The sequence below is a fragment of the Nomascus leucogenys genome, chromosome X (genome assembly GCF_006542625.1).
Source record: "Nomascus leucogenys isolate Asia chromosome X, Asia_NLE_v1, whole genome shotgun sequence".
Lineage (NCBI taxonomy): Eukaryota > Metazoa > Chordata > Mammalia > Primates > Hylobatidae > Nomascus > Nomascus leucogenys.
The window spans coordinates 63,423,689-63,441,621 of NC_044406.1; the positions used below are offsets into that span (position 1 = coordinate 63,423,689).

The 17,933-nt window shown below is 41.2% G+C and overlaps 1 protein-coding gene across 2 annotated transcripts in view; it reads left to right on the forward strand.

The window, feature by feature from the left end:
* The first annotated feature begins 841 nt into the window (after positions 1 to 841).
* The window catches only part of OGT (O-linked N-acetylglucosamine (GlcNAc) transferase), a 42,933-nt gene continuing 25,841 nt past the window's right edge, over positions 842 to 17,933 (forward strand). The window contains exons 1-5 of one of the 2 annotated variants that reach the window (XM_030806489.1): positions 842 to 1,116; positions 3,950 to 4,130; positions 5,590 to 5,833; positions 12,226 to 12,294; positions 15,565 to 15,681. In XM_030806489.1, the coding sequence (XP_030662349.1) occupies positions 1,080 to 1,116; positions 3,950 to 4,130; positions 5,590 to 5,833; positions 12,226 to 12,294; positions 15,565 to 15,681 (648 nt within the window). In that variant the 5' untranslated portion in view covers positions 842 to 1,079. The remainder of the gene's footprint in view (positions 1,117 to 3,949; positions 4,131 to 5,589; positions 5,834 to 12,225; positions 12,295 to 15,564; positions 15,682 to 17,933) is intronic. The other variant, XM_030806490.1, reaches the window with a different exon arrangement.

Sequence of the window (17,933 nt, forward strand, 5' to 3'; positions counted from 1 at the left end):
ATTCATTTATCATTGTTGATCTGCTTTGAGCTCAGTGGAATCGCCGACTGTGACAATGTGCAGAGCTAGCTGGTTGAAATGAAGTCACAACTCGGAGGAGAGTCACGGATTTTGACGAACGTGAATCACCTTTAACATTTTTATGGCTGCCTTCGGAGTGCAAACGCCTGGCATGTCCCTGAGTTATTAAGCATTTGCCCTATCACCGTGGGCAGGAGTATTCTGAATACCAAAACGATTTTGAAATTTCAGGCTATACGGCCAACATTGGAGGTGTCTACATTCAACTGGCCCAGTGAAAGCTTCAGTCTTTTTCATCGAAGCGCTGAAATTGATGGTTGAGTCACAATGAAGACGGGCTCAAACCGGAACCCTCTCGCTCCTCGTTTTGAGCAGCTGTCTTTGCGAGGCAATCTTCTGAATTGACTGGCTCGTAACCATCCGTTTCTGTACGAATACAGCTGATAAACTTTTTTAGTCGCCTTTGGAATTTATGTTTAAAACGACACCACCTGCTAAGTAACACTCTTCCTAATCGCCGTGGCAAAAATGTATCCGTCCTGTGTGTGTGTGTGTGTGTGTGTGTGTGTTTGTTTGTTTGTTTGTTTTTACCCTGCCGCTACACTCTTAAGAAACTTGGCCGCTTCCGCCCCGGAGAGTGCTCTAACCGCGAGTCGGGTTGACAGGGCTGCTCGCATGCGCGGTCTCCACCGTGGTGTTTGTCGCAATGGGCGCTGCGCGGAGGACTACATGGAATCTCGACTTTGCAGCTTGAAGTCATTTTGTTGGCGGCGTTGGTTACCGGCTACCTCCGCGCGAGCACTTGATTGTAACAGAAAGTAGTTCCGGCCCGTGTTGTTTCGGCCGAGGAGCCGTCGCCGCCATTTCAAGACCGTACTAGGTAGATGGCCAGCTAGAGTTCCCAGGGTACGAAGCCTGTAACTGCTGCCGCCGCTCAAGCCCTCCAGAGCATTGCTACGGCTGCTGCCCTTGTACTACTACCTCCAAATACGTTCTTGCCGGTAGTGGCGGCAGCAGGACCAATTACCTCTTTTTTGCTCTCCCTCGAGAAGCTCCAGATGGCGTCTTCCGTGGGCAACGTGGCCGACAGCACAGGTACCGGTGTCCCGTTCTACTTTGGCAGATGCCCCCTTGGGGTCTCGCGCCGTCCTCTACCTTGTATCACTCCTTCCCTCCCTTCCCTCGAACCATCCCCATTACATCAGTGACATTGCTGAGCTTTTCGTGGTCTACTGGCATCTGATCACATCGGGTTTTCTGCTGTCGTCCGCTTCCCGAACATTTTCTCCTCCTCCCTTGCTTGCTTTTTGCTGCCTTTCTTGCTTTGTTTTTATTTCGTAAATGTTCTAGCTTTCTACTTTCTCTGGGCGCTTCTGTCACACGTGCGCGCTTAGAATGTCGTGGAATGGACTGCATTGGAATCCCTGCCCTTTCACTCCTTTGCAGCGGTTTTCTTCCCTAATTTCAGCTCATCGCCTCTCCTTTTTACCCTCCATCTCCCCCGTCATCTCCCCCTCCAGTCTTTTCCCCTTAGCCAGATTTGGTCCTTCTCTGCCAATCTAGGGTGGGGGTGCCGTTCCGATGTAATCATATCCTCACTTTGCATCACCCGAGGACGAGCAAAAGCTCGTCGATGGTGCCACAAGTCACCTCGAGAAGAGGGGACATTGAGCAGCACCCCGCTAGGCAGTGCCTTTCTGGTGTTCTTTCGGTTGAGCGGTCCCGGTTTAGATTGGAAATTTCCAGGGGTTTCCTTTGCCATCGCCCAATTCCACCGCTGCCCTCAGCCTGGATTTCCCACCCTGTCCGCGGGGAACCACACCCTTCCCTTACGCGAGGTTGCCAGCCCTACTGTTCACTTCCTATGCTTGGAGAAACCACCCCGATGCTGCTGCTTTGGCGTTGACCACCCTGCCCGCCCAATTCTCGCTTTGTGTTACTTTCTCGATGTATTCCTCCGCCGCCGCCTCTGGGTCTGCCATCCCCATTCTTCAGCCCAGTATCTCTTTATTCACAGGGTGTAATATTTTTTTAAGTTTCCATCCCTGCTTGAAGAGTTTGTAAAGCAACTGGAGTGTAGCTGCACAAGTACAAGGCGGTTGCCCTTTTAGACACTTCGGTCGCGAGCATTTGGTACTAAAAATACGAAAACAACCAAATTATAGGAGTGTCCTTCAGCTGCCTTTCCATATTGAGGCGATTTGGGCGGAAGGGGGTGGGGAATTGGGCTGTGCTTCTGAGGTTTCCCGCGAGGTAATTTTTTGGTTGTTTCTCAGCTGAGATGTGTGGAGGGTTTTAGTTGCTGTTTCTGGAAGTTGTGCTGTAAGTAGTAGGTGAATCGTCAATAGTGTCTTATCCGTAATTGTAGGGAGTGGGATTAATAATTAGTCCGTGCTCCTCTCCCCACGTCTCCACCGTGATTTTCAAAGGTTTAAGACTTTGTACTGGATTCTGTACTAGCTTGCCCTTTTTAATGTGTTATTTATTTGAGGAAGCTGTCGTTTCAAGTGTTAAAATAGATAAGCGGCATTGAAAAGTGGCAAAGTAATGTGTGAAAACAAGGAGCCTAGGAAGTTCTAGAGACTTAGCTAAAATGTAATTTTAGTTTCTATTAAAGATATAACCTCTCCCAGATGTGGATGCAAGTCTCAATGCTCTTTGTGTTGGTGGTCAGCTGTGCATTCTGTCAGGAAATTTACTTTGCTTTCCTCAGTATCCGGAACACTCATCAGCTCTAATGATTGGGGAGCTGGGCTCAAATTTGAACTAGTCACCTTAACCTTGGTAGAATTAAATAATTTGTCCATGGTTTCCCATTTCAACCAGCTAGTGAAGTGCTACGGTCGAATTCCCAGTTTAAGTATTTACAGTTGTGACAAGCAGTTTTTTTTCCCCTCTCTGGGCTTTAGCTATATCCTTTAAAGATCTTTATGTATCTGGATTAAGTCACTTGCAGCGAAGTGCTTTTATTTATTCATTATGTTGCACTTTATCAAATATATTTTAGCGTCCATCCTCCCTCCCCCCCAACGTTTTGACCATTGCAGTTGCAGGGCAGGTAACTGCCTGGTTTATATAGGCTTGTTTGCAGTGTCGTAATCCTTTAGTCAATACCAGAGCTGTTTGGAAAATGTTAGTGCTAAACCAACGTGGGTGGGATTTAGCCAATTTAGTCTCCTTGTGAGTTTGGGATGGTAGAGGAGCAGTGTAATCTTGGGTCTTTATTTAAAATGTTTGATGACCCCTTTAACTATTTTGGCTGTTGACAAATGACAAACATCTTGTTTATCGGCTGTTTTAAAAATAGCACTTTGACTTTTTGGTTTTCCCCTTAGGCTCGTTTCTATTTGTCTTTTTAAAGAATTAAATTCTGAAATATACAAACATTGATATAATTTAAAGAGTTAACACATCTGGTGTCCTCACTGAGGTTAAGATTGATAGATTATTACCGGTACTCTACTTCAACGAATCCAACCTGAAATATGGCACAAAATATTAAGTTTCCCAATGTGTTATTCTGATATTAAGTCTTTGTGACCTTGCAAATCACACGTCTGACATTTTGTTTCTGTATGTTAACTAAGGTATAAGGAATAATGTTCAGTGAATCCTTAGATGCTACCTATGATTTATAATTTAAAGGTACAAAGTATTTTTGGTCATAAAATGTAATCTCATATGGAAGTAAATATTCCTTTCTAGTTTGGGAAAGAAAGTATTAATGGGTGAATTCTAAAAATGCCAATTCTGCACTTGATGTTAACTTGGAGATATAAATAACGTGCAGAACACTCTAGTGCTTTACATAGTTTCAAGCATTTCCATTTTTAAGTTAAATATACCATATTTTTACATTTTTTTGGTTTACATTTCTAACTTTTTGTTTTCCCCCCTCCTTCCCTCAAATGTTTTGATGATTCTCCAGAACCAACGAAACGTATGCTTTCCTTCCAAGGGTTAGCTGAGTTGGCACATCGAGAATATCAGGCAGGAGATTTTGAGGCAGCTGAGAGACACTGCATGCAGCTCTGGAGACAAGAGCCAGACAATACTGGTGTGCTTTTATTACTTTCATCTATACACTTCCAGTGTCGAAGGCTGGACAGGTAGGAGATGTTGGGGTACCTGCTCGTGATTGCTGCCTCTGGGTGCTGAGCTTGAAAAATGATACTTAAATATTTGAACTTGAAATTTTTCCAGTACCGGGTTTCAACTGAGCCGCCAACGCACATCTGCTCTCTTGCCCACTTGTGACATGCCCAGCTGCCAGTTTTTCTCCTTCCTTTGTGGTGGTGGTTATATTATCAGTATGACTAGGGACCTTTTCTAGATTTTTCTACCTGGGTCTACTGCTTTCTAGACTCTGTTCAGGTAATAAATTATTATCAATGTATATCTGAGCATCCAGTCTCCCTTTCATGAGACCTGTCAGTTTGAGGGACTGAAATGCTCAGAAATGATGGTTATGTATGCTGTGGCAGGAGATGCATACCTGAAGTTTCGTTGTTTGGTGTGTTGCTTTTAGTTAATCAGTTGAATCAAAAGGGAAGAATTTGTGTTCCTGTCCTTTTAATAATTGTCATTCTGGCATATTTAGACACTTAAAGATGTGCATCATTAAATCTTAAATGGAAAATGAGACTCGTGCACATAGCTTTTCATTTTTCATCTTAATGATCATGATTTCCAATGTGGTGGGTTTTTTTTTTTTTTTTTTCTGAGTTGGATTTTCGCTCTTGTTGCCTAGGCTGGAGTGCAGCGGCGCCATCTCGGCTCACCGCAACTCTGCCTCCTGGGTTCAAGCGATTCTTCTGCCTCAGCCTCCTGAGTAGCTGGGATTACAGGCATGTGCTACCACGCCCAGCTAATTTTTGTATTTTTAGTAGAGACGGGGTTTCTCCATGTTGGTCAGGCTGGTCTCGAACTCCTGACCTCAGGTAATCTGCTCGCATTGGCCTCCCAAAGTGCTGGGATTACAGACGTGAGCCACCGCGCCCGGCCATTGTGGTAGTTTTGTAATAAGACTCTAGTTAGAATTTTTTTTTTTTTTTTTTGAGATGGAGTTTTGCTCTTGTCACCCAGGCTGGAGTGCAGTGGCGCAATCCCAGCTCACTGCAACCTCCGCCTCCTGGGTTCAAGCGATTCTCCTGCCTCAGCCTCCCGGGTAGCTGAGATTACAGGCATCCGCCATCATGCGTGGCTAATTTTTTGTATTTTTAGTAGAGACGGGGGTTTCACCATATTGGCCAGGCTGGTCTCGAACTCCTGACCTCAGGTGATCCTCCCGCCTCAGCCTCCCAAAGTGCTGCGATTACAGGCGTGAGCCACTGCGCCCGGCCAATAATTTTATTTAATAAGAAAAAGCTTTTCATTTTGAAATCTAGAATACCTCCACTTTTGAAAATCTTTGATTTCCCAAATTTTTCTTGATATGCACTAGTTAAAAGATAAGGTATTATATAATGAGCAGTAGCACAGATCTCAAACTGTTTGAGTTGCATATGGGCCATACCTTCTTTTCTGTAACGTTCATACCCATGCATTAACACTTCTCACCTTTTCCAGATCTGCTCACTTTAGCACTCTGGCAATTAAACAGAACCCCCTTCTGGCAGAAGCTTATTCGAATTTGGGGAATGTGTACAAGGAAAGAGGGCAGTTGCAGGAGGCAATTGAGCATTATCGACATGCATTGCGTCTCAAACCTGATTTCATCGATGGTTATATTAACCTGGCAGCCGCCTTGGTAGCAGCGGGTGACATGGAAGGGGCAGTACAAGCTTACGTCTCTGCTCTTCAGTACAATCCTGTGAGTAAAATTTTAATGGTTACTTTCCCTTCCTAGAAACCCAGAAAGAAACATAGTGTGATATTTCAGACACTAAAGTAGGTTTTCACATGGAATAAAGTCAAAAGTTTAGAAACGCTTATGTACTTAAAATGGTGAAATTGCTTTTAGCTGGTCTGTGTTATGCTAAAATATTTGTTTTATTTAGCAAGTTAAAAAGTATAAAAATTCTTATTGCAAGAAACTACATCAATTTTAAAATAACACCTATAAAGTACAGGGCACATGACTTTTTTTCTGTTGTGATTAACTTTGGATAAATTCTGATAAGTGTTTGCAAGTTAATTGATTTTCAAGGAATGGTGGATAATGGGTCTTAATCTATAAAATAGTTTAAAACAAGATGCCACTATATGGAATGATGTGAAAACTAGGCTACAAAATTTCTTCCTCAATATCCTATTCTCTTTTCTTTCAGTGTAATTAGAAGTGATAGAATTTAGATGATACTACTTACACTGGGCTTTCGATTAGTTTAAAAAATTTTTTTGTCTAAGTTGCAGATGTGTTCTGGGAACAAGTGAGGCTCAGCTGGCAGACCTTAAATTCATACTGAGTTTAGGATCTCTGAAAGATACAAAAACATAAGACTTTCCCTCAGAACTTATGATGTAGTTAGAGAAAGTAGATGTAAATGTAAGAGGTAAGTGATAGTGGAGTTATAGAAATCTAGAAAAAGTTCCCAAGTTACATTGTCAACATTCAGTTTTGTAACCAACCTGGAAATGGCTAATAGTTTATTTTAGCTACCATTTACTGAAAGTCTGTGTGGTCAGACACTCTACTGGCAGCTTCAAATGATTGGTCTTAGTTAATCCTCACAATAATTCTTCAAAATAGATGATATTATTTCTGATTTTTATCAATTAAAAACCATGGACTCAGGGTTATGTGGCTTTCTTGGGGACAAAGCTAGTAATGAAGTATTAATAGATATTAAAACCTGAGTCTGAATATCCTCAAAGCAAATGTTGAAGTGAAAAGAAATAAAAGTAGGATGATGTGCCCAGAGGGCACCCACCTATCAAAGCAGCCCTTGAGCACAGTTAAAAAACCATTAATCATATCCTGCTCTCCCTTATTTTTTGGTTAGGAAACTGAAACTAAATTTAGTAGTTTGCTCAAAGATCCGAAGTCACTTCTCATGATGACATCTATTAACAATTTTTGTAGTTAATTTTGAGAGTTTAAACATGTCCTTTTTAAAAAATCCATTGCTTTAAAAAAAATTTTTTTTAAGAGATGGAGTCTTGCTATGTTGCCCAGGCTGTACTCATGCTCCTGGGCTCAAGCAATCCTCCTGCCTCAGCCTCCAGAGTAGCTGAGACTATAGGTATGTGCCACCACACCCAGCTTCTAAATTTATTGGTTTTTGAATGGATACAGTGAATACTTCCAGTTAGTACTCTCGGAGGTAGCAAATGAAACTAATTTCTTGTCTATCTTTTCTGAGACACTCAGTGTGTAATATATACATTTGAGTGACTTTTTGTAAGTTTTATTGCAATACTAATCTAGCTAGTTACCCACATAAAGTTTTAGGGAGCCCGGTATGTGCTGCCACTGGGCCTTGAACCCCATTTTTCCCAGGGCTCACCTCTGTACCCAGTTGTCGCAGTAAGTTCTTTCCCTTTATTAATCAGGTTGATTCTACTCTTGTTGATAGTGTACCCTCTCACACAGCTGTGGTTCTTGCCATCTTTAATGCCCTTGGCTCAGATTTCCAGTTGCCTATGTGTGTAGCAGAGCAGTCATTGCTACTGATAGTGTACCCAAGCAGTAGGACTATGCTGAGAAGGAAAACTAAAGTGAGAGATGGAACCATGCTATTTAATATCTAACCTGCTGTTAGCAGGAAGCTTATTATTGTACTCTACCAAGGAAGTGAGATAGTACTAAAATAAATCATGGGATTACCTCTTGAATGCATTGAATGGCCATGTGTTGTCATCTGGTTCTATGTTTCTTCTAGTGGAAGGTGCTGCTTTACGTATTACTGTTTTTACCACTAAGAATGAAAATGGGATTGTGCAAATTCCCTTGATTTCAACTAAACATGCCATAGTGATCATATTTTAATTTATTTCAGGATATCTAAAGTCTTAACTAGATTTAAACTTACTGTCAAATGCCCATTGTCAGTTCAGTACTGGTAGAATCTTGCGCCTGTTCCTTATGTTCTTGTTGACAGTGCTTAAATGCATCATTAGTACATTGTGTGCCTGAATCATAGATGTAGTTGGCATTCTATGAAAAATGGTTAAAGAAACTCAGGTTATTTTGGTTTTGCAGCAGTGAAAGAGTAGAATGTTAAGGTAGTATCTTTGGTAACCTTGGTAACTGTTTTCAACAGTGTTTATCTTTTTAAGTTAATATGTCAATTTATAAGTTGTTCTCTGTGACTTGATTATAGAAATTATCTTTGAGACAGCTATGTCATTTTTTTCATTCTGAATTATCTTCCATAATGTTGGGTGTTTTCATAATTTTGTTAAGATTTTAGTCTGTTGTATTTTTTTTTTTTTTGGAGACGGAGTTTTGCCCTCGTCACCCAGGCTGGAGTGCAGTGGCGTGATCTCGGCTCACTGCAACCTCTGCCTCCTGGGTTCAAACGATTCTTCTGCCTCAGCCTCCGAAGTAGCTGGGATCACAGGTGCCCGCCACCACGCCTGGCTAATTTTTTGCATTTTTAGTAGAGATGGGGTTTCACCATGTTGGCCAGGCTCGTCTTGAACTCCTGACCTCAGGTGATCCGCCTGCTTCAGCCTCCCAAAGTGCTGGGATTACAGGCATGAACCACTGTGCCTGGCCAGTCTGTTGTATTTGAAGGTGTTATTGCAGATAGCACCTTGCAGTGACAGCACGTGTTCTTTTACATGATGACTCACTAGAGTTGCCTATACCTGGCAATTCCTTTTACAAATTATGTATAAGATTGTCCTTTCTGTAATGGCCATAACCCTGAGTTGATTTAAACAGGTCTGTTTCTGAATCTATAGGTTGTTGAATTGTTGCTTGTGCTTTGATTGTGGATGCACAGAACAGAGAGCTGCTGGCATCCTGGCCATCATGTGTGTTCCTGTCATGTTATTTGTTACTTGTTACTGCTGAGCGTCTCTTATACAGCTGCACTGTAGAAAGCCATACATTTCGATTCTTCTCTGTTCTGCTTTTTGTTAAGGTTGCTGTGCAAATGTCACATTTAAATATGTGAGTGCTTATTGTGCATACAATGCTTTGTTAGGAATTGGGGAGATGTGTTATGGGGGAAGTTGCGGGTTATAATATAAGACAGGACCTGACCCATAAAGGAAAAAATGGTGTAGGTTCCTCGGATGATAATTGTTGGAGAGTATTAATCAGAAGATTTCCTCGAGTGGGTGCTTATGACCTAAGCATTCTGTAGGAAGGTAAATAGCAAGTAGACTTCCTTGGCTGAAGTGGTGAGTCAAGTAGTAACAAGAAGTGAATGTAGTAGAGGAGAGTCAATTGGAAGATTTATAAAGAATAGAGAGGCTGAGGAGTTTGAATTTAATTTGAGAGGCAATTGAGAATTACTGTAGGTTTTTATCGACCTGATTTTACTTCATATGTATGTACGTGTCTAGATGTTGTGGCTGGTGGAGGTGGGAGGGTCTAGGAGGAAAGGCAGGAAACTGATGCAGTCTTAGGAGAAATAGTTCTACAGGAAAATCATGCTCATTTCCATCTCCTTTTATTCTCACGATTTTCCCTTGTATACAGTGCCCTCCTCCTTTGTCTATTAAAACCCTACTCATCCTTCAAGGCCCAGCTTAAACTTCTCTTATGAGCTCATCATCTAGTTCTCTTAAAATTCTTTACTACTGAGTGGGCATTTAGTGTGTGCCTTGTCTTTTCACATAGATTGTAAGCCCCTTGATGATAAGGATTCCATATCTTTTCCCTACAGTTCCAGGCATGTTATTGAATTGACTAACAGTTTGCCTGAAATGTATTAACCTGGGATGGATAAAATGGGCTAGTTTTGAGAAATAAAATTGTCAAAAACATTTTGATTTGACAGATGAAGCAGAAGTGATGTCTTGGGTTTTGAACTTTTGGGAGAATGGTGGTGCCCTTGCGTTTTCTAGAAATTAGCTGTTCATGCACATAGATTTGGATCCCCAAACAGGAGAATTGGATTTCACTGTTACATTTAATATGATGTTTTAGCTTTTCCTGAAACTGCCTTATTGATTATCTTATAGTAATCTTGAAGATAATCTATTTTTAACTATGAGCATTGTGTTAACTTGATTTAGTATACTGTAATGGATCTAGATGATAACAAAATATAGATACACTCTCGGGACTTAAGTGGCATCCATCCAAGAGTTCATAGAAACTAGAGGGTAATAAAGTTATGCAACAGTTGGCTGCTATGTATGGCCATTACAGTCATTGTTGGAGAATTATTGCAAGACTTGTGATTATTATGACTTAGAAAAGGCATAGGAATTGGTAAAAGTCCAAACATGTATAACCACAATTATCAAGTAGTAGAAGGAGCTTGTATGCATGGATTGGGTTATGCAGTCATGGTCTGTCAAAACAGGGGTAACCCTTTCAGTTTAGAAAAAAACATAACCATACAAAGTAGATAGCAAGATTATATAATTCATTACTTCTGAGAGTATAGTGTTAAAAAGTGCTCAGGCTAATTAGAGGAGAAGTCAAATAAGATTAATGGTACCTTTGATGTTTTGAGGATTAGTATTAGCCTTTTGTGCTTGAAGTGATGGGAGACAACCTTACTCTCTAGGACATCAGTCATTGCTTGAAGGACAGTATTGAGTCAGGGAGATCATGGAACTGACCCACTATGGCTGACCGTAAGATTGTTGTGTGGCAGCCTGTACTTTGTTGACAGACTTTTTGGTTCACCTGATGGCTGATACTATACAACCACAAAAGCTGTTTATCAGTAGAATTAAGTGATTTTAGAAACCATAATATAGTTCCAGAGCAAATCATATATATGATGATTTTTCGGCACAGTTGACAAAATTTCACTTTCTAGGACTTAAGTCTCTTTCACCCATGGAACAGTTTGGAATAATAAGCATACTTCCTGTTGTCATTGTTTCTGCCTGTTGACTGGTAGATGTTGACTGACAATGGCAAAATAGGGCAAATAAAAATTTAAGCTCACTGTTGTGATGAGTGTCTCATCCAGATGAACGGACTGATGAGTCAGATGACTAGCAGCACAACTGAGCTGCTAATAAAAAGCAGAGTCAACTGCTTTTCATTATTCACCCACTCAACTCTAATGGCACTTAATACTAATGAGTAATCTAGTGGCAGGTGCCAGGATTGAGCCTTTGGTTGGATAATTCTTCTGCCCGATAGTGAAATGAAGTCAGAGTTTCTAAATATGCCTGACAGCCTAAGGGTAGGTTTGCTCATAGGTAGTCATTTGCTAAATACGTTTTTTTCCACTCTGGAAAATTTTCGGTCCTTGATACAGAAGTGATTCATCATAACCTTGAATAACATAGTTGGACAAATATTTGAGATATGTGTGTGTATATATATGTATATGTATATATTTCCTTTTTTTTTTTTTTTGAGACAAGAGTCTCTGTGGCCCAGGCTGGAGTGCAGTGGCACAATCTCGGCTAACTGCAGTCACTGCCTCCTGGGTTCAACCGATTCTCCTGCTTAAGCCTCCCAAATAGCTGGGATTACAGGCAGACGCCACCATGCCTGGCTAATTTCATATTTTTAGTAGAGATGGGGTTTCACCATGTTGGCCAGGTTGATCTCGAACTCCTGACCTCAGGTGATCCTCCCACCTTGCCCTCCCAAAGTGCTGGGATTACAGGCATGAGCCACCATGCCCAGCCTGATAAATATATATTTTTAATGTGACTGACATTTGGGGAGGAGAGAAAGAAGCTCTAGTAAGGTCCCATAGTATTTTATGTGAAGCTAATGGGGCCAAATGCATTTCAACATTCAGAATTTTTAGGATATTAGAAAGATAATACCATATATAAAACACCCAGAAAAGTCTGGAGCAGCACATTTTAGTAAAACACATTTATATTTCTGCAACAAAAGATAGTATTCATACTAAGTGAGATAACTAAATTCTATAAATAGTTTCATGTCACCTCAAGTCAGGTTTAACCCTCAAATGAGTTTTTGGAACTTTTTGGGATTTGGAATTGTGGATAAGGGGTTGTGGTCCTGCACTGAAGTTTGTCAGGCAGTATCTTTAGTTGATAGAATAAAATGGCAGGGAGCTAGATGCTTAAAAGTGATTTCAAGATATTTTTAATTGACAAAGCAGAGTATAATTAATGACAGCATCTCTGGGTTTCTAGGATTTGTACTGTGTTCGCAGTGACCTGGGGAACCTGCTCAAAGCCCTGGGTCGCTTGGAAGAAGCCAAGGTAGGTGTTTGATAGAACACATTTAAACATCAGTATTATGAAAACTTGTACTTTTTGCCAAGTCTTCAACTCTTCATTGAGCTATCTTCACAAAACAGCCCTTTGAAACTGAGGAAAACTGACGGCATGAATCGCCTCAGAATAGAGCAGGGCCAGGCTTTGGCATATCTGTTCTAAATCTGAGGGTAAAGCAAGAACCTGAACATTTTGGAGCCTTTCTGCTGAGCTAGACCATCTTTATAACACTGGGCTCCGTCATGATCTTATGTGGGAATAAATAACATTCCTTCAAATCTGAGGCTTGCCTGCTGGTGACAAGCAGAGCGCCTGTGATTTGGCTCAAGACTCCTATATGATGCAGGTGCCATTGAAAATGCTGCTCTTCTAAGTCCTTTGTGGCTTGTAAGTGGAGAAGAATTTCATCCAAATGTTACCCTGTAATACTGGCATTTAAAATTCTTATTTAACCTTCCTCCCTTCATCTTCCTCACCCTTTTTTCAGTGGAAGAAAGGCTGTTAAAATGATTGCAAATTAATAATTGGAACATCCTGTCCCTTCTTGTCCCCACTCCCTTCCCAAGTTCCTTTTTCCTCTTTTCCAATCCTAGTTGTCTACCTTCTTTTCTTCCTCATTTCCTTCTTTTATTCCTCCCCACCCCAACCCCTTAAAAAAAAGGTCAGAAGGACAAAGCTGGTTTGTTTGGGAAATGGACTGATCGAAAGAAAACTTGCCAAAGTGGAAAGGTGGCTTTTAGCATTCTGTGTTTCCAAATAATGAATTTGAACACCAGGTTGGGTTAATTAAAGCTTTTGGTATAATTTAAAATTAAATTTATAAATGCAGTTGTCTTGTTACAAGCCACCTTACGCAACCGCGCTGCAGGGGTGAGGAGTGGGGAGAAACCAGAATGCTTCTGAAACTCCCACCTGTTGCTCTGAGCCCCACGCGCATGCTAATGCGTGGAGTGTATGCGCAGCGTAGCTGTCTGTTTGACTGCTTCATCCAGGGAGGGAGAAGGCTTTTCAGCACCATCTAATGTTAAAAGGCACTAGTTTTAAGTGCACAGCTCATAAATTCTGCTGACATTTTGGATTAACCTTATGTAGGTTGCCAGTTAATGAACTGTAATTGATTTCAATCTTAGCTGATAAATCTAATTGGTAATTTATAGAACAAATATTTGATAAGCTCCTATTAATTGTCACCCCACCAAGCGGACAGCTAACATGAATTGCACTTCACTGCAGCTTTAGAGATCGGTTTAGGCTGAGACATTGCGCCTGCCTTAGGTTGCTGACTTCTTTATTTCAGAGCTCTGGAGACACCTAGTTTGAAAAATGTTATTCTGTTTTTTTGTGAGAACTTAGTAAACAAGAAAATACTCTTGAGTGAAATGCAATGTATTTCTTTTGTAATCAGTGCATTTGAAAATTCAAGCCAGCATATTCCTAGTAGATGGAAGCAAAATTAAGTTGTCTTTATAGAAAATGAAGAGCCTTTCTTCCAGCAAAAATCCCTGCTGTATGCAATAGCCCTGATTAACCCTCTCCCTTCTGCATGTTTCCCATATTACAGACTTGAGACTGTCCTCATTCCCATATGTAATAGACATCCAAAGAATTTCAATTGCTTTGTTGAACTTTTACTAATGATCTTGTTTTTATTTTCTCTCTTGTTTTTGGTTTTTCACCATTGATATTGTATTTAGAAGGTTTCAGGTGGGTGAAACCTCCTATTCCATGCGTAAGGTGCCTCGCTGAAGGGAGCTCGAGGCCTGGATCTAGGGCAGACACACAACCTCCTCCTCCTCTTCCAGCAAGGAACGCACCGAAAAGTCACATGATGAGAAATATGGTAACGGGTTTGTAACTGCCACAGCAAAACAATTTGCCTCCATGCCTGAATCTTCTGTCTTGTGGCTTCAGAAACAGCTTAAAATAATTTTATTTACAAGCAAGTTATGTAAGAGAATGTTTTATACTATAGCCACAATTCTGTCAAAGATAAGTAAAAGTTAATTGATATTAAAAATTATTAGAGATAATTTACTTAGTAAAAGCTTCTAACTCTTCTTGTTGTTCATTTTTTTTCCTTTTTTCTTCTTTGTTTGGATTGCAGCATTCTGCTCTTCTGATGATGCGCTGTGACCCTGCAGTAGCGCAAAGGCTGCGCAGCGTTAATGCGCATTGCGTGCAAATGAACCCCTGTGAACGGTTGACTAGATGAGTAATCTGATTGACTGGCTCCCTCAGTCCTATTCTGTAGCCTTTTTGGATAAAATTGGGTTTTAACATACCTCGAGTCCAACTAATCTCATTAAACAAATATTCTCTATGGGCCTGTCTAGTAGATTAATGGATCTGGTTGGCCGTTTGCTGCGTCTAGGGGTGTTCTATGTAGCGCAGCAGTTCGCAGCGATTGCGCAGTGCGATGCTGTTAGGTTGCGCAAGCGATGTTTGCGCTCGCATTACAGGGACCTCAACCTAGGTGCAATCCTGTCATGTGAGGTTTTAGCTTCAGTCCTCCTTGGGAGGCGGGGGCATTGTGAGAATGTAACTTAAAGCCTGGCTTTATGATATCCTACTTGGCAGAAAGACATTTTTCTCCTCAGTAGCATAGTTTTGGTGTTAGTGAGGAACATTGTTGAAGAGCAGCATTTCCCAAAATGTGTTCCGTAGTATTCTAATAAAATGCCCAATGAAAGAAGAGTTCCATGGTCAACTAAGTTCAGGGAACCCTGTTATACTATTAAAGGCTTAGGGAAGTCCAGTAAAGAAACCTATTTTCCAAATTTATTTGATCATGAACTCCCTTTTTTTTCAGCCATACCTCTTAACACCTCATAGAACACACTTTGGGAAACAGTGGGAGTAGGAAAACTCGGCCTCAAGTTGCGCCCTCTAGATAGCACTTGAAAACATGACAAGGACCCATAGTTTGGATAAGAGAACTCCAGCATGGAGCCTTATAGCAACTGACTTCCCAGTTAAGTCTCAGTGTAAGGGTTGGTCTTTGGTTGGCAGAACTGAACATGGTGGTTTGCACTTGGGTTCTGGTGGCGCAGGCGCAGGAGCAGCCAGCTGTGGCAGCGCATTAGTTTTGGCGCAAGCGAGCCTATGCTGCAGGGTCACTTTTGGCTGGTCAGAGAAGGAATAATGATATCACCTTCTTCCCCCCCTCCCCCCAATCTTTTTTTTTTCCCTTTACAAATTTTCCCCTTTCCCTTTACCTCCTTTCCCTCCCATCTTCTTTCATTAACCCCTCCTAAGGCATGTTATTTGAAAGCAATTGAGACGCAACCGAACTTTGCAGTAGCTTGGAGTAATCTTGGCTGTGTTTTCAATGCACAAGGGGAAATTTGGCTTGCAATTCATCACTTTGAAAAGGTTAGTCATTAAATAATTGGTATTTTTGAAGTGCTTATGCATGTAGTGTTTTTACTAGAACTAAATAATAGGTCTTAACCAGTGACATTATATCTTTGTTTCTCTGGCAGTATAGGTAGTATGTGACTTACAGAGAACAATGATTTGACTTAAATAATTTTTCAACTTGACAATGGTGCAAAAGAGATACACATTCAATAGAAATCATACTTTGAGTACCCATGTAGCCATTCTGGTTTTCCCTTTCAGTACAAGATTCAGTAAATTACATGAGATGCCCAACACACTATTATAAAATAAGGAGGAGGCTGAGGCAGGAGGATCACTTGAGCCCAGGAGTTAGAGGCTGCAGTGAGCTATGACCATGTCACTGTACTTAGCCTGAGTGACAGAGTGAGACCCTGTCTCTAAGATTAAAAAATAAAAAGGTACCATAAAGACACATGCATGCGTATGTTCATCACTTCACAATAGCAAAGACATGGAATCAACCTATATGCCCATCAACAGTGGGCTAAAGAAAATGTGGTACATATATGCCATGGAATACCATGTAGCCATCAAAAATGAAATCATGTCCTTTGCAGCAACATGGATGCATCTGGAGGTTATTATCCTAAGTGAATTAACGCAGGAACAGAAAACCAAATACTGCACGTTCTCACAAGTGGGAGCTAAGCATTGGGTACACATGGACACAAAGGGGAACAATAGACAGTGGGGCTTACTTGAGGGTGGAGGGTGAGAGGAGTGTGAGGGTACAAAAACTACTTACCAGGTACTATGTTCACTACCTGAGTGACAAAATCATTTGTATACCAAATTGCTGTGACACAATTTACCCATGTAACAAACCTGCATGTGTACCCCAAACCTAAAATAAATGTTGGAATTAAAATAAAACTCAAAGTTTTAAAAAAGGGCTTTGTATTAGATAATTTTACCTAACTGTAGGCTAATGTGTTCTGAGCATGTTTAAAATGAGGCTAGGCGGGCCAGGTGTGGTAGCTCACATCTGTGATCCCAGTGCTTTGGGAGGCCGAGGCGGGCAAATTGCTTGAGCTTAGGAGTTGAAGACCAGCCTGGACAACATAACAAGACCCTGTCTCTACAAAAATCAGCTGGGTGTGGTGGTGTGCTCCTGTAGTTCCAGCCATTTGTAGGGCTGAGGTGGGAGGATTGCTTGGGCCTGGGAGCTGGAGGTTGCAGTGAGCCAAGATTGCACCACTGCACTTCAGCCTGGGTGACAAAAGTGAGGCCCTGTCTCAAAAAAAAAAAAAAAATTAGGCTAAGCTAGGATGTTCACTAAGTGTTATAAATGCATTTTGACTTAAGGTATTTTCAACTTATGGGTGTATCGGGACATAACCCCATCCTAAGTTGAGGAACATCTTTATTGCAGCGTTTGCTGGATAGTACATGGTATGGCAGTTTCCAGTTTTGTGTTGAAAATGTACTTTAGGCTGCGTGCAGTGGCTCACACCTGTAATCCAGCACTTTGGGAGGCTGAGGTGGGAGGATTGCTTGAGCCTAGTAGTTTGAGACCAGCCTGGGCAACATAGTAAGACCCTGTCTCTACAAAAAATACAAAAAGTAGCCATGTGTGGTGGCGCACGCCTGTAGTCACAGCTACTGGGGAGGCTGAGATGGGAGGATCACCTGAGCTTGGGAGTTTGAGTCTGCAGTGAGCTGTGATCATGCCACTGCACTCCAGCCTGGGCGACGGAGTGAGACCCTGTCTCAAAAAAAATGTACTTTAGTAATTAAAAATGATTTTTATAAATGGGCTTTAAAGAAGCAGGGCTTCTTGGTGAAAAGGCAGATTCCAGGTCTGGGGCAGGAAATTTAAAAAAATTTTTGTAATGTCTTGTCATACCAGAAAGCAAGGAAGCTTTGACATATTACTTTGCATCAAAAGGACTCAGGAAGCAACTTGCTCCCACTGGCTAAAGATGCAGACTTGAGCATCAGTAGGAATAATAATTGAAATATACTAAAACTTATCAAATATGTTTAAATCTGTGAGCTCATAATTATGCTAAAAAATTCATTGATCACCTTTGGAAGACTTATAAGGAGGAATTAATTTGGAAAACTGGTTAAAAAGAGAAGAATAAAGTTTTTGAGGAACCTCTATACTAGTTCCCAAAATGGCTGTACCAATTTATACTTCCCCCATCAGTTACAAGGCTTCCCTTTCTTTACATCCTCACTAACACTTGTTTTTATTCGTCCTTTTGATGATAGCTATA